This window comes from Carassius gibelio, chromosome A16 (genome assembly GCF_023724105.1).
Source record: "Carassius gibelio isolate Cgi1373 ecotype wild population from Czech Republic chromosome A16, carGib1.2-hapl.c, whole genome shotgun sequence".
In the NCBI taxonomy this organism is placed as follows: Eukaryota; Metazoa; Chordata; class Actinopteri; order Cypriniformes; family Cyprinidae; genus Carassius; species Carassius gibelio.
In genome coordinates, this window is record NC_068386.1 from 23,293,552 (window position 1) to 23,310,646 (window position 17,095).

General features: G+C 37.4%; 2 protein-coding genes across 2 annotated transcripts; both read left to right on the top strand.

Moving 5' to 3' along the window:
- Positions 1–11,418: 11,418 nt before the first annotated feature.
- On the top strand, positions 11,419–13,962 carry LOC128030229 (uncharacterized). The gene is made up of 6 exons (XM_052617696.1): positions 11,419–11,968; positions 12,597–12,780; positions 12,994–13,213; positions 13,326–13,599; positions 13,682–13,859; positions 13,946–13,962. Exons 1-6 carry the CDS (start codon positions 11,696–11,698, stop codon positions 13,960–13,962), a joined length of 1,146 nt encoding a protein of 381 aa, XP_052473656.1. The 5' UTR covers positions 11,419–11,695.
- A 22-nt stretch (positions 13,963–13,984) lies between these two features.
- On the top strand, positions 13,985–16,238 carry LOC128030877 (uncharacterized). Its single transcript, XM_052618950.1, has 6 exons — positions 13,985–14,057; positions 14,161–14,341; positions 14,477–14,725; positions 14,818–14,989; positions 15,400–15,548; positions 15,724–16,238. Exons 1-6 carry the CDS (start codon positions 14,013–14,015, stop codon positions 15,867–15,869), a joined length of 942 nt encoding a protein of 313 aa, XP_052474910.1. The 5' UTR covers positions 13,985–14,012; the 3' UTR covers positions 15,870–16,238.
- Positions 16,239–17,095: the final 857 nt, after the last annotated feature.

Here is a 17,095-nt window from a genome sequence, read left to right on the forward strand (position 1 = left end):
ACTGCACGATCCAATGGCTGTGCAGTTTCACTGCGTGATTGAATAAGGCTAAGTCTTCGACGCAGTACGAGTGAAGTATTGAAAGGGAACTAGGAATTAACACATGTGGAATTATATATGGAATTATATACATAACAAAAAAGTGTGAAACAACTGAAAATATGTCATATTCTAGGTTCTTCAAAGTAGCCACCTTTTGCTTTGATTACTGCTTTGCACACTCTTGGCATTCTCTTGATGAGCTTCAAGAGGTAGTCACCTGAAATGGTCTTCCAACAGTCTTGAAGGAGTTCCCCGAGAGATGCTTAGCACTTGTTGGCCCTTTTGCCTTCTGTCTGCGGTCCAGCTCACCCCTAAACCATCCCGATTGGGTTCAGGTCCGGTGACTGTGGAGGCCAGGTCATCTGGCGCAGCACCCCATCACTCTCCTTCTTGGTCAAATAGCCCTTGGTGCCTTCAGTGTGACTCTACAATTTTCATAGTCATGAAAATAAAGAAAACTCGGTAACACTTTAGAATAAGGTTCCATTAGTTAATGTTAGTTAATGTATTAATTAACATGAACAAACAATGAATAATACATTTATTACTGTATTTATTCATCTTCGTTAATGTTAGTTAATGAAAATACAGTTATTCATTGTTAGTTCATGGTAATTCACAGTGCATTAACTAATGTTAACAAGCACAACTTTTGATTTAAATAATGCATTAGTAAATGTTGAAATTAACATGAACTAAGACTTATAAATGCTGTAGAAGGATTGTTCTTGCTTAGTTCATGTTAACGAAAGTAGTTAACTAACATTAACTAATGGAACCTTATTCTAAAGTGTTACCGAAAACTCTTTGAATGAGAAGGTGTGTCCGAACTTTTGGACTGTACTGTATATATATATATATATATATATATATATATATATATATATATATATATATATATATATATATATATATACTGGATGACTCACGTATCTTACAAAACCGGTTTGAAGTGGATAACATTTCATTTTAATCTAGTATAGCATAGACAACTGAGAACTTGTTCTTTCTCTCGACATGTCTTTCACAGGAAAGTATTCTCTATTGTTGCTGCTTGTGCACCTACATGATTCATGAGCCATCTGTTGTGTTTAATATTCCTCACAACTCAGACAGGATGTGCCTGTCTGGCATGCTGTGCCACATGGTGTGTCCACTGTTTGGGCATTGCAAGGTCCTCCCTAATTAATTTAAACTACTTACACATTATTGCTACCTGGTGACTGGGGTGTTCACACATAAAAGTTGAAACATTTATGCTTTGGAGGAAAATCCAGCTACACCATAACAAAATATTGGTTTAAGAAAGTGCATTAAACAGTAAATGTCATGTTGTATGTGGGAGTGGAAGCTTTCAAACGTTATTTGTATTAAGTTATGATTTTAAAGGACTACTGTTCTGTAGTTCCTGCAAAAATTAAAATTCTGTCTTCACCCTCTTTTTTCCAAATTTTTTTATTTGACATCTTTCCCTGTTGGTTTATAGTCATACCATGTAATGAAAGTGAAAGGGGATTATGTAATAAAAGCAAGCTGTAATGGAAACAAAAACACCATAAATATTTCATAAAAAAGGAATCAAAACTTAAATCTGCTTCTCAAAGAAAGCTATGAAGTAATTAATTAATTAAGTTATTAGTTATTCAGTCAGCCCTAGCCTCCATTAATTCATATAAAACCGAACAGGATATTCTTTAAAAAAAAAAATAAAAAAAAAAAATATATATATATATATATATATATATATATATATATATATATATATATATATATATATATATATATAGTTGCATATAGTGTATATAGAAGTATATGTTGTGGATTCAGGTATGAGAACTACTGTGCAAAATAAATAATCAAGGCTCTAAATGTAGATAAGGCAATGGTGCAAACATGCCAATAAAGTTTCCATGGGAAAGAATGTCAATGTTTTTTTTGTTTTTTTTTTACTAATTATTGAAGATTTCTTATTAAAAAATATTTTGTACGTATTTTGTTGGCATAGCACACTCAAAAGTGGCGCGACAGCAAATTCCCTCTACAGTGTCAGTATCCGAATGGAAATCTTAACCTCTTAAATTTATAGATTATCTACTAGAAGAACAAAAAATATAGGCCAGAACACACTTCTATCTCCAGAATATTTCATAATGACTGTTTTGTTTGCAAATATATCATTGAAATGAAATCAATAATATGGATACAAATATGGGGGTGGGTTATTGAGCAGCTGCTACCTGAGGGTTTGGATTAGAGAAGTGAGGTAAGAACATCTGTATGCCCACAGCAGATTCCTTGTGGTCATAGACTTCAGCATCTGGTGGGCATGTAAACAGCCTTAAAATTGATGGGCCCACCTGTGCTTAGTCATCATATGATTCCAAAGAATATTATATATATATATATATATATATATATATATATATATATATACACACACACACACACACCCACAGACAGATAGATGGATAGAGAGAGAGAGAGAGAGAGAGAGAGAGAGAGACTTGACTTTTAACCCACCTTTATTACAAAATATTCAATGTTTAGCTAAACCTTACATAGATTAAAAAGTAATTTAAAACACAGACATACAACAATAAATAGCACAGAAACAAGGCAAGACAATAGCACAATTGAATATAAATTTGCAAAGCACCATCAAAATCAGATTCACATATGCACTGGTTAACTCCCCAAATGTGATTGAAAGTCTCCAGGTCTTTAACCAAGGAATAGTATGCATATTCCACCTTTAATCTAGTTTTAATAAACCCTTTTAAAATTAACATTACATCAGTTGACCCAGCATTATTGTGATGAGTGGGGCGGGGCCGAGAGACGTGGGAACGAGGAGGGAGGCCAGGTGTAGTGATTGGAGATGAGCTTCACCTGCGACCCACCCCGGTCTCGAGTCCCACGTATGAGATGGAAGGATATAAAACTGGAGCGACGACCGTGAAGGACGAGAGAGGAACAGGCCTGGGCCATTATTTTATGTGTTTGCGTTTTACTTTGCGCGCACCAGTTCTCTGTGAGGGGCTGGTGCGCTGTTTTGTGTTTATTTTTGTCATTAAAGTTTCATTTTGATTGTGCGACGGTTCCCGACTCCTTCTTCCGGATGATTAGGAAGTTTTTATCATTACAATTATTTATTTTGCTTTTACACAAAATCCATATTCCCATTTTTGCTTGCCCAAACAAAAAATTAAGCAAAACATGGATCTGCTTTCTATTTCTGCTATACTTTGGACCATATATAAATAATATGGGTGAAAATACTTCTCCCAAAACTGTACACCATTCTTCTAATTGAGAAAATAAAGGCACAAGCCTCCCACATTGAAGAAATAAATGAAAAACAGTTTCAGTCATCCCACAAAAAGGACATCCCTGCTGGACCTGAGGATCGAGGTGTGCTTTGTATCTGTTTGTAGCTATAAACCCATGCAACACTCTCCACTGAAAGTCTCCGGACCTTTTTTCAATGGGAGACTCGTACAAGGCCCTCCAGCAACCCTTCGGGGAAGAGCCTGATCCGAATAGCTCTTGCCATTTTGACTCTTTAACTCCTCCTAAAGAGTGAGAGTGTGAAACTTTTACACAGGTAACGTACAGTGCTTTCTTCTCAGTTTTACTGAAACAGTTCAGTTTAGGTGCCTTGAAGGTCAACAAAGACCCCTTCTTTTCTTCAAATATACCCACATCCGGAATTATTCTTAGTTCAGGAAAAGTTAAATCCATATTTTCATTTGTTGTTTCCACACTGCATTTAAAATCTGTTGATAGGCTCTCGAGAATTTCATTTATCAGTTTTTGTGTCCAACGAATTGATCTTATTCCAATCTTGGAAGCTAGCATTTCAGGAGTCATCCATCCATCTGAGGTTATTAAATGTCCAATCTTTACAACTCCTGCAGCCTTTAAAAGATTTCTCATCGATGGTGATTTTAGGATCGCTGAGTCCACCATAGAATTGTGCATTAGGGGTTCCTCCCTTGACCAGTGAACACCCTCATCTGTGATGTCTCTTGTGATATTAAAAGTCCTCCAGGCTTTGAACACTGAGTGATAAAAGGAAGTTAATCCAGTCAAATCATCATTTTGAATGTCCAGAAGAAACAAATGTTTATCCAGCCCCATCCATCCATCTGAGGTTATTAAATGTCCAATCTTTACAACTCCTGCAGCCTTTAAAAGATTCCTCATCGATGGTGATTTTAGGATCGCTGAGTCCACCATAGAATTGTGCATTAGGGGTTCCTCCTTTGACCAGTGAACACCCTCATCTGTGATGTCTCTTTTGATATTAAAAGTCCTCCAGGCTTTGAACACTGAGTGATAAAAGGAAGTTAATCCAGTCAAATCATCATTTTGAATGTCCAGAAGAAACAAATGTTTATCCAGCCCCATCCCTCCTGCTCTTCTAAGGAGAGCAGAGTAGAGCCCTGCACGGGCCTCAAATCTAGGCCCGAGCCCGGCCCTGGCCCAAGACGCTCAGGCCCTAGCCCGACCCGTGTCCGACAGCTCATCAGAATTATCAGCCCGAGTCCGACACAAGCCTGTGTTTTTATTTATTTATTTATTTTATTACACAGCGGAAGCCTGCCGTATTTGCAACAATTAAAAAAGGTGTCAGTTTTGCGTTATGTTTCTTTTCATTTCTTTATCAAGTTAATTTAGAAAAATGTTTGGAGCATTTTTTTTAAATGACGTTTAATGTTAAACAGCCAAGCCGACAGCGAGTAGCCTAAAACATATTTAATCAATTAAGCCTCTCAAATTAACGCTAATACTTTACTTGGCTACAATAAAATCCATATATAAAACACTTCAAGCATATCACACAGACAGTTAGTTTAATAAATGTTTATTTATTAAACCACAGTGAGTAAAAAAAAAAAAAAAATTTAAATACTGAGGCAGGCTCGCAACAGCACTCGCAAACGAAATGAGAAATAGCCTACAATCTAAACAAAAATATTAATTAAAAACAAACTTCCAGGTTATCTTACCTCATAAATGCACCACAGAACATGTCCATTCTTTTTTCCATTAGTTTCCAACAGTTAAATGAAAACAAAGTCCAGTCAAATGAAAAGTTAGAACAGTCTCTTACAGAGCATCGTGGAGAAAAAGAATAGCCTCCAGAGTGGAAGGTTTTAACCCAGTCCTCCTCTCTTCTATCACTCTTCCCGCTGCGCTGAAGACACGTTCGCTGCTGCGGCTGACGGGACATTAAACACAGAGCGAGCCAGTATTGACAGTTGCGGTAGCAGGGTCTTGTGCTGTTTAAATTTACATTACTTTAGAGGCCTATAATAGCTACTACTACAATAAGTGGATATAAGTGAAGTGTAATCGTGGGTCGCGCTGACGGAAAAGCGTGCGTACGTGCGCGTGCGCGTGCGTGTGCGTGAGACTGTTATGTCAGTATGTCAGTTTAATTATAATGGGTTGAATTATCAGATTATGAAAGTTATGAGGTTATGAAATGTCTTTCTATGTCTGTTTTTCTATCGTCGACATCAACTTCTCCTTTTTTTATGCAATGTCTAAAAATATAAATAGAAGGATAACCCAAAAAAAGGCTGGAGGCCCGGCCTGCATGTGAGCTATAACGTGAAAATTGGCCCGAAGCCCGGCCCTAGGGGCATAAATAAGTCGGGGCCCGTCGGGCTAGGGCTGAAATGCAGGGCTCTAGGGCAGAGGCTACTCCAGACCAGCTTACATCCAATCCGTAGAGAAATATTTTTACTGTCTGTAGTCTGAAAGTCTTAATTCTGCTTTTTATATCCACTAGTCCTTGTCCACCTTCTTGTCTGGGCAGAAACAAAGTTGATGCTCTTATCCAGTGGTTACCGGACCAAAAGAAGTCTGTTAAGCGTTTTTGGATTTTTACAACCAAATCTTCAGGAGGTTCCAGAATTTTCATTTTGTGCCATAGCGTTGAGGCTACAAGGTTGTTGCAGACCAGGGCTCTTCCTCTATAAGATAACTGGGGTAGCAGCCAATGCCAGCAAGACAACCGAGCACACACTTTCTCCACCAGGCCCTCCCAATTCTGTCTCTTATAATCCTCCCTTCCTAAAAACACCCCCAAATATTTTAACCCAGATTTTCCCCATTTTAAATTACCTGGGAGAGCTAGAGTGTTATGGTCTAAACCACACCACATTGCATCACTTTTTGCACAGTTTACTTTTGCAGACGAAGCTTTACCATAACTTAATAAAATGTCTTTTAAAACCTGAACATCGTTAACATTCCTTAAAACAACAGTAATGTCATCAGAATAAGCAGAAACTTTTACAAAATCATTAAAAATAGCACCTTGTACCTTCAAACCCATTAAACTCTCTCTTGAACTCTCTCTCTCTCTTGAACTCTCTCTCTCTTGTACTACAACCACTTTCTGGTCAGCTAAGCTGTAAAGCTGACCAGAAAGTGGGCATCCTTGTCTGATACCCCTCTGTACCTTAACAGGGACACTTAGGCCTCCTGCTATCTTTACCATACATGTAGCATTATTGTACAACAATTTTAGCATTTTTCTAAAATTCTCTCCAAACCCAAAAGCTTCCAATACTTTAAAAAGATATTGATGATCAACACGATCAAACGCTTTCTCCTGATCTAGTGACAGTATTCCTACATCTGTATTATTACAGATTGCATAATCAATAACATCACATACTAGATGCAAATTGTCAGCAATACATCTGTCTTTTATACAGTAAGATTGATCTTGGTGTATAATTTTGAACAATATTTTGTTCAATCTGTTGGTAAGGCACTTTGATAAAAGTTTGTATTCAGTGCAGAGAATTGCCAAAGGTCTCCAGTTCTTTAACAGGGTTTTTTTGGAAGCAGTGTTAATACAGCCCGTTGGCAGCTCTTTGGTAGAAAACAGTACAATTACATTCCTTGAGCACCTCAAATAAATCAGATCCAAGTGTTGTCCAGAAGTGCTTGTAAAATTCACCAGGAAGTCCATCTATGCCTGGGGTACGACCCAACGAAAGACCCGTTACGGCATCACTTAATTCCGCAAAAGTTAATCCAGATTCCAGTGCTTGCTTATCTTCTTCATTTAAACAAAGGAAGATCTTGTAGGAACCCATTTTGTGTCGGAATGTCTATGTCCTCAGGTGAGTATAAATGTGAATAGAAATTAACTGCTAGTCTACGCATTTCCACAGGTTCAGATGTACATTGTCCATTGTCATTCTTCAGGTTATACATTTGGTTAACTTGCACACTCTTGTGTTCTAGATTGAAAAAAAGAGGTGGGACTGTCCATATCCTTTATTGATAAGAATCTGTTTCTCACAAGAGTTCCTTTAACCTTTTCATTTAATATAGAGCTCAATTTTAATTTCTTCTCAGACCACTCATGTACATTGGAAGAAAGATCTCCTATCATATTTTTTCAATGGCAAGGATTTCTCTTTCAAGCCATTCCAGAGACCGTTTCAAACTAAAATTAGAGTGAGATGTATACTGCTGACAAAATTCCCTTATGTGAGCTTTACCAACTTCCCATCATAGAATAACACTATCAAATCTTATTTTCTCTTTTTTCCAGGTGTCCCAAAAATGTTTAAAGGAATCACAAAAACTCCTGTCTTGTAACAATTTGACATTAAAATGGCAGTAAACACTTCTGATTTTCTTAGAATTCAAGTTACAGTCAATAGTGATTACTTTTTGATCAGTGAAGGATGTGGGGACAATAGCTGTATTATTAATTCTACTTTTCATACTATTTGATAAATACAGTCGATCCAGTCGTGCTGCTGAAATCCTCCCATCACTAACCTTTACCCATGTATATTGTTTAACAGAGGGATTATTTTCTCTCCATATATCAGCAAGATTAGAGGTTTTACTAACATTTTCAAGTACTGATGATGACTGAAAATGGGGTTCTTCTCCATTTCTATCAAGCAAGGCATTAAGTATGCAGTTCCAGTCCCCAGCTAAGATGGTAAAACCATTACCTTGCTGTTGTCCTAAAAACACTTTCAATTTGTTAAAAAAAATAATTCTCTCAGCTCCTATATTAGGTGCATATACACTCACAAACGTAAAGACAAGACCATTTAAATCAACCTTAACTGCTAAACATCTTCCTGGTTCAATTTCCCTTTTTCCCAAAACTTTGGCTTTTATAGAGGGAGAAAAGAGAACAGCAGTTCCTGCACTCAGGTTAGTACCATGTGTGAGCACACATTCATTCCTCCACCACAATCGCCAGTCAACCTCATTGTTTACATCACTATGAGTTTCTTGTAAGAAAATAACATCTAATTTCTTTAACTTGATGAATTCTATCACTGTACCAGCTTTACTCTTATCCCTCATCCCATTAACATTTAGGGATCCCACACGTAAGGTTTCCATAAGAGGGAAAAAGCCTAGAAAAAGAACAATCAGAAAGAGATGTGTATTAGCCATAGTAATTAGTTATATTTTCCTCTTTTTGGTAGGTCTGTGCAAAAAATCGAATGCGATTTTCATGCACATCTCATCAGTAAAGACAATCCTGTAATTAGAAGTATTATCTCCAGCACGTATGTTCAGATCAGGGTTGCCAGGTTTTCACAACAAATCCTGCCCAGTTGCTTCTCAAAACTAGTCCAAAACTAATCGCGATTCCCAGGTTCCCAGATAATTTTTTTTTTTTAAACTATACAGGTTTTCTTTGGCATGGTTGTCTTGTAAAAAAATTAGCATTTTAGGGGCTAAATATCAAGTTATTGGTATTGGGGTTGCTTCAAACCGCGGACATGAAAAACTACCGCAGACTTGGCAACACTGGTTCAGGTGGAGCGGCAGTTACTACACAAGAGCCGTAGTCTACCGACAACTAACACAAAATCGCTTTCAAAATCGACAAAGAATCGCCACCGATTTTAAAATCGATTTTGTGTAGATTGTCAGTGAATTACGGCTCTGTTTAGTAAATGCCAACCAGTGTTGCCAAGTCATGTCCAGTGTTGTTTTTCATGTCCGCGGGTCGAAGCGACAATACCAATAACGTGATATTTAGACCCTAAAATGCGAATTTTATCAAGGCAACCATGCCATAAAACTTACATTTTAATCCCGGAAAGCTATTTTTTTTATAGGGGAACCTCCCGGAAACGCGATTGGGCTAGTTTTGGACTAGTTTTAAGAAGCAACTGGGCAGGCTTTGTTGTGAAAGCCTGGAAACCATAATCTGAATGCACGTGCTGGAGATATACTTCTAATTACAGGAGCGTCTTTACTGATGAGATGTGCATGAAAATCGCGTTTGATTTTTTGCACAGCCCTACTTTTTGGTTTCCCTTTCCCTGTATTAGACTTTTTTCGAATATCAGTTATATGTTTTTTTTAACCTAAAACGTTTCTGTTGTGATAGCTCATCATTATTGCAACTTTTCCTTGCCCACATTACAGAAGAGATAAACTTATCCAGATCTGGGAAAAATTCACTTACTTCCGTGCTTCTACCTTTTGTCTCATTCAAGAAAGTATTAATTTGTGCCACAGTGTACAATCCTTCTGTCTCTACTTTTGACATTTCTGACCCTTCAGACCAATGCCCATCATCTTTCACACTATCATCGGTGTACTGAGATAACCCATCCATATCATCCACCGAGCACTGCTCAGCTATTTGTATACCAGTCTGAGATACACACTCATTTTCTTTTGCTTTCTCAACATCATCATTTTCAGTTATAACAATCGCAGAACTGCATCCAGCCTGCTCACTACTCTCCACATCCACACCAGCATCGCTTTCACTCACCTCAGTGTGCCCGTAGACCTCCCCTAACGTTCTTTTGTTTGGTTTCTTAGGTAGTTGTTTATCCTGTGCTGCTGCCGTATTATCCTCAGTATCACTGGTATCATTGTGATGAGCTGATCCATTTTCAGTCGCATTAACAGGCAGCTGCTGCTCAACATGATAGTGCAATTGTGATGAAACGATGGGTTTGCTGGAACCACAAGCAGTTCTGTCTTGGCAAGGTTGAGTAGAAGGTAATGGTCCTTCATCCAGTAAGAAATGTCTGTTAGACAAGCTGAGATGCGAGCAGCTACTGTCAGATCATTAGGATGGAATGAGAGGAAGAGTTGAGTGTCATCAGCATTGCAGTGGTATGAAAAGCCATGTTTCTGAATGACAGAACCTAATGATGCCATGTAGACAGAGAAGAAAAGTTGTCCAAGAACTGAGCCCTGAGGCACCCCAGTAGTTAGATGTTGTGACCTGGACACCTCACCTCTCCAAGGTACTTTGAAGGACCTTTCTGATAGGTAAGACTCAAACCACTGGAGTGCGGTTCCTGAGATGCCCTTTGCCAGTAGGGTTGATAGGAGGATCTGGAGCAGCGGACAGATCAAGCAAGATAAGTATTGAAGATTTGGATTCCGTTCTTGCCCGTCTTAGGGCTTCAGCAACTACCCTGTTTTATTTTTTATTGTTTATATACATTTTTCAGAGTAAACAAAGAAATAAATAATTCCTAAAAAGGAGTACACAAAAGGTTCATTTAATTTACTGATGGGAAGTTGTGATTGAAGGGTGATTGTAGTTCCCAATTGAGTTTTCTGAGTTTTCATTTGAAGTCCTTGAAATCTATCAAGGGAAAAAAATAAGTAATTGACACAACAGTTTGCACTAAAATTAGGTTTTCTTTTCTTTGGGTGAGAAATAACCCATTGTATATTTTTATTATTTATTTTTTCCCTCATTCCTGTAATTGGTAGATTTCAATTGCTAAGTCAGTTCAGTTCATTTGCTTTAGACAAATAACATTGATTTAATCATCTTACTGTATCTGAGTGATACATTGTTCTTGTTGAGATCCTTATTCTCCGTAGGCGAACCAGAACTTCTGAACACTGGTTATATTCAGAACCCACTGTGTCTAAAGCAGTGGTTTTCAAACTTGTTCCTGGGGACCCACAGCTCAGCACATTTTGCACGTCTCCCTGATTTACACACCTGATTTGGATCATCAGCTCATTAGCAAAGAGCTCCATGAACTCAAATGAGTGTGTCAGATAAGGGAGACATGAAAAATGTGCAGAGCAGTGGGTCCCGAGGAACAGGACTGAAAACCACTGGTCTAAAGTACTTGGTGCAGCGAATAACAATGAAACTCACAGCATCTCAAAAACATGGCAATAGCGGCAAAAGTGATAATAAAAGTTATGCCTTCTTTCTTTGTGTGAACATTTGGGCAGTGTTATGCAAATCTCCCCACACAGTGACATAAACATGTGGTGGCATGTTACAACGAGGTGTTTTAGGAAGGCGTGGTCAAGTCTTAAAGGGGTGATAAAACACGATTTCACTTTTCAAACTTTAGTTAGTGTGTAATTTTCCTGTTTGAGCATAAACAACATCTGCAAAGTTACAACGTTCAAAGTTTTAAGCAAAGGGAGATATTTGCTTTTAAAGAAATCCATTTCTAAGGACTACAGCAAACGGCCGGTAGGGACTACACGACATTCCTCCAGGGTTGCTGACGTCACTAAGCCCAATATTTACATAAACCCCTCCTCCGAGAATAATAGATTAGGTGGGGGGCGAGGCCATTTTATATTGCTGTGGAGATTGAGAAGAGTTGTTGTATGCTGGAGTATTTTTGCCGCGATGCCGACGAAACGCTGTTATTTTCATCCGGATTGCAGGTCCACTTTGTTCAGCCTTCCTAGGGACGGGGAAGTTAGGGATCAATGGTTAAAATTTATTTTTAACTCGGTCCCTCAAAATTATTACCCAAATCTCGCTCTCTGTGCTGCACATTTTACGGAGGAAAGCTTCCACAATCTTCGCGAGTTCAATGCAGGATTCGCCCAACGGCTTGTCCTGAAAGATGGAGCAGTTCCAACTTTAAAAACAGAAGCTGTTTACGGGCCACAAGCTGTAAGTATGACTTATTTTTCGTCGATGTGTTTTACTGTATTGGTTTGTATTGCTATTGGCTGTATTGCTAATTGTGCGTTGTATCAAGGAAGTGAACAAATAACAACGCTGTTTGGCTCTGCAAACCAGTTAGTTAAATGCTTATTCATACTTAATGCGACAAACACCTTAACGTTACGAACTTTTTTTCTTAATCTCAACAACGAACTTGGAATTAGTGTATATTATTCTTTGATTAGAGCGTTTATGTATTGTTTATCTACATGTTTGTTTATCTGCAGGCATGCTAAACATGGTTCTGTGTTTGATTTGGCTACTATAGTAAAGCCAATGTTTTTGGTTAATAGTTATAGCGACAGATATTTGGTTATAAGCGTTCTAAAAATACAAAAGTAACGATTCCATTCAGTACCGATTACTATAGATCTTCACTCTTTAATCAAAAAAATCCCTTTGAGGACTAATACAATTTGTCAGAACAATTATATGAAAATCTTGCTTATGAAGCTTATTTTTTGTGGTCCAATGATTATTATCCAGTAATTTTTTCTTACTATTTTTACATGTCAAATGTATGTTTTAAGCTGTAATTTGATCATTGATTACATATTGTCATTATTTCTTACAGACAACAGCTCAGCAGGGTGCGAGTTCCCAAGAGCTCCCCACTACATCTACACTTCATGAAGTTGGATGTCAGTCAGACCCTATAGAGACTGAAACTGTAGCCACAGAGATAAAGCCGAAGATGCGATCAGTGGGCACACAACTTTCAATGGGTACATTGAGCAGTTTCCACTTAAGGAGCAAAGGTATGAAATACAGACATTAAATGTGTTTGTGTTACTTTATCATATGCAGTTCTAGTACATATTGTCTTTTTTTTATTATAATTGTTATACCGGCTACTGAAACGTATGTGTATTAGAAAGTGGCTTATGTTTCTCACTGTAAAAAAAATTGTAATAGCATGACCGATGGTTATGAGTAATTGTATTTTTACTTTTTTTTTTTTGTACTTGTAGGCATTCAGGCAACATATTATGGTCATGATGTGGGCACCCAAACAACTGACATGTTTCCTGATGTGCAGCTGTCTTCAACACCAGTAAGGGGCTCAGTCTTCAGGCCCAGTAAGAGACCTCGTCTGGTGTTAGATGAGGAAGAAGAATCAGAATTAAATGTCGAACCCACTGATTCCACATATAACCCAGATTCTGTTGTCACTGAAGAATCAGAATTGGCGTAAGATATAAATACATATTTACGCACTTTTTTACTAATACATTTGTGTTTAAAAATATATATAAAACATGAAAGCAACTTCCTAATATTTATTCTTTTTATATTGCCTTAGGATAGATCCACAGCCCGACCACAGCGATAACAAATACATTGTTTTTGAAAGCTGTCTTCGAGAGCTGTTTGTGTCCTGTCCAATTTGTAAGACAAAGTGTGTTGTCCAGAGCAGACGAAGGGGGACTTTTGTTGCATTCACCCAGCTTTGTGAAAAGTGTAACTACTACAGACAGTGGCAGAGCCAGCCCATTGTTGGGAGTACCCCACTTGGAAACCTGCTATTGTCTGCTGCAACTTATTTTACCGGTGGATCTTTTAAACAACTAGAGAAGGTATTACAATTTACAATAAAATTCACAAAAAAATACTGTGTTGTTTCAGTATGTATGTACTGTATGATTTCTATGTTAATAGATTTTCAAAGCCATGAAGCTCCAGATGATGCATTTCGTAACTTTTAGGATTCATGCCAGGAATTTCATTGAGCCTACCATAATACACCAGGGGAACCAAGATCAACTGAATCTTATAAGACCGCTGCAAGAGGGAGGAAATGTTGCTGTGGCTGGAGATATGCGTGCTGACACGCCAGGTACGTTTAGAGTATATTTGAAAAAATCACACCGTTTATTTTATAGTCTTAGTTCTCCTAAAATATTATGATACTGATGTTCTCAGTAATGTTCTATATCTGATTATGATGTTTACAATAGGACACTCAGCAAAATTTGGCAGCTACACCATTATGCACATGGAAACTAACAAAATTCTGGATCTTCAACTAGTTCAGGTTAGTAATTAAGCATTTAAAAAAAAGTTAAATTTTCTTTTATCTGTTATTGTTTATACTCTACTCTGTTTATACATTTGAAATGTTGTGTACCCAACAACAGAGCAATGAGGTTGGTGGAAGTTATCATATGGAAAAGGAGGGATTGAAGCGTTGTCTCGATAAGCTGGAGTCTAATGGTTTAGCTGTTGACTACATCGTCACCGATCGCCATCCGCAGATTCAGAAGTACCTGAGGGACCGCAATATCACTCAGTTCTATGACGTGTGGCACTTTGAGAAAGGTAATTATTTATCTTTGTATTATTAATTGATACTTATTCAGTTAATTGTTAAACCTAACTTGTACATTTATATTTTTGGGGTAATTAGATTTTCTTGAAATAATGATTGTACAACCAAGCTTTTACTTTGTACAGGTTTATCTAAGAAACTTGACAAACTTTCAAAAATGAAGGACTGCGAGGTGCTGAAAAAATGGTTGCACAGCATCAAAAACCATGTTTACTGGAGTGCGATTTCCTCTGAGTCTGGGCCAGAAAAGGTGGCGAAGTGGAATTCACTGCAGAACCACATACAAAATGTACATGTTCATGAGAACCACCTCTTCCCCAAGTGTGAACACCCAGACAAAGTTTCCAGGGATCCAAAAAAATGGTTCCAACCAGGTATGACTGTATAGAGAGACAAATGACAATAGAATGACAGTAAAATAGTAAAATTTTGAGATTTTCTTCATATTTGATCTGTTTGGCTACAGGATCAATAGCGCTCCATAAAGTGGAAAAGCTATTATACAACAAGAGAGTTCTCAAGGATATAGAAAAGCTCAGCCACAACTTTCAGACGTCATCACTGGAGGCTTTCCACAGTCTGATTTTGTGTTTTGCCCCAAAGAACGTGATTTTCCCTTTCATAGGAATGTTGTGCAGGTAATAATCTTTGACATGTTCAGAAATATTTATAAACATTGTTTCTAACAATTTTTATGGAAATGTTTTTTGTATTCATTTTTTTATTAATATTAATAATATTTCCCTATAATAAATAATGTTCTTTCCTAATAAGGAAGAAACAGGTAAAATAGGTTAGGAGCCTTGCCTGTGGCCCTATGTTATCTATGTTATGAGTAGCAGAGATATAAAGAGATCGAGAGCCTCCCATCTTGGCGAGCACTCTCACATTCTCTTGACTGACTGTGCGACTGTGAGCCTTTCTTGCAAGAAAGAAACCATTATAATCATTGATTGAACATTTGTCTCTTATTCTGAATTGTTTGTTTATTTGTCACAACACAGTTTACTAATCTTCTCATATGTTATGGATTGTCCACTGATTACAGGCTGTATCTTGCAGCAATGCACTATAATGAAAATGCTAACCGTGAGCAGGCAACAACAACTGAAGGACAGGCTGTGTATAAGTTCGTTTTTCCAAAGTCCAAAAAAGGGGAATGCACAGCAAAGCCAGTGAAAATTGAACCAACATACAGTAAGTTGTAAAATGTTTTATTAACAATAATATAACAAAAGCTATAATGAAATAAATATAAGCTTACAAAAAATATTTATAAATATTACACAAATGTTAATTATAAAACAAAGGTAGATTATTTATCAGTAATTATATAAACCCATAGAGGGACTCAGTATTCTGTTCTTTACAGACTATGTCGATGACCTTATGAGCCTTATGTTACATAAAGTCTTTGTGGACCCCAAGCCATATGCGGAAGAGCTGCATGCAATCCCCATTCCACCTCCTCTGTCATCACAGTATGAAAAACCTTCCAAAGAAGAGGTGATTGCCTAGCAGGTGTCACGATTCAGTCGAGGGGTGGCCGGAACCCAACATACTGTCCCGCTGGATCAGGAAACTGTAGGCGGATCCGGTTAACAACACATGAGGGGATGACAACCCTCACACTACGTCCTAGGTAGCCCCAGCACCAGCTGACAAAGCTGCGATAGGCCAGATAACGGAAGCGCCTATGGCAGGAACAGAAAACCTCAATATTGTGTATAAAACCAGTGGTATATTGGAAACATGTATATGTGATGTGAAAATATGTTTGATAAAAATTGATATTTTGATTCAATTTTTGTCTTTGAATAACATGTCTTGTGTAAATATATATTTGTTTTTTATTTATATTATTTTACACAACATAATTTCATTAAATTTAATAAATACTTACTCCTCTTCATTTCTGCGTCTCACTGGTCCATAGTCGGCTCTAAATATTATTGATATTTTGCAAAGTATACGGATTTAAGCAGTTTGGTTCAAAACCTGGATGCTCAACCATATATTTAGGAGGGTCTGGGACCTCCATCATTCGTTTTACAACCTAAACAGTAATGTAAGACAATGAGAACATACTGTACAATTAACCTATGTTCATCTTTTAAATATGAAAAAAGGATTATACAGAACTATTAACACGTTATGCATAATTTTGGTACTAGCTTATTACACTACCTTCTGTATTTCTTTGCAGCAGATGTTTTCCTCTTCAGTTGGCATTTTTGCACAGTTATTACATGTACACTAATAATATATATATATTTTTTAAATAAAAAAGGTTCTTGAATACTTTTGTTAATAGACAAACACTTATTATTGTTATAAATTCAACATCAACTATTATAATTAGTACAATTAAATAACAGCGTATCTAAAAAAGTATTAGATCACAACAATAAAAAACATAACATTCTGAAACGTCATTTAACAGCCGTTCTTGAACAGGAAATGCTCGATCATCTTCATCAAAATTTTCTGGGTCCGATTCGGGCTCAAATTGGTATGGTTTTATTGACGCCATTGTTTCTAATACCCCCAAAGCACAGACTACTGGTAAAGGTAAGGGGCATGACGTTACCGAAAAACACACCCAGTGTGTTGTGATTCGCTAGTCGGTTAGCGAATCACAACACACTGGGGCAGCTAACCAATCTGAGCCCATTGCTATTTTTGTGGGACTGGCTTCATAGAACCCGGAAACCATCAGACCGTTTTACAAGGAGGGACAGAGC

Excerpts from the sequence above, each read along its gene's own strand:
- LOC128030229 (XM_052617696.1), top strand. The coding sequence starts at position 11,696 with ATGCCGACGAAACGCTGTTATTTTCATCCGGATTGCAGGTCCACTTTG. Across the intron at positions 12,781-12,993 it reads TTTCCACTTAAGGAGCAAAG|GCATTCAGGCAACATATTAT; the intron begins GTATGAAATACA and ends TTGTACTTGTAG. Across the intron at positions 13,600-13,681 it reads CTTTTAAACAACTAGAGAAG|ATTTTCAAAGCCATGAAGCT; the intron begins GTATTACAATTT and ends CTATGTTAATAG.
- LOC128030877 (XM_052618950.1), top strand. The coding sequence starts at position 14,013 with ATGCACATGGAAACTAACAAAATTCTGGATCTTCAACTAGTTCAG. Across the intron at positions 14,058-14,160 it reads TGGATCTTCAACTAGTTCAG|AGCAATGAGGTTGGTGGAAG; the intron begins GTTAGTAATTAA and ends ACCCAACAACAG. Across the intron at positions 14,342-14,476 it reads CGTGTGGCACTTTGAGAAAG|GTTTATCTAAGAAACTTGAC; the intron begins GTAATTATTTAT and ends TACTTTGTACAG.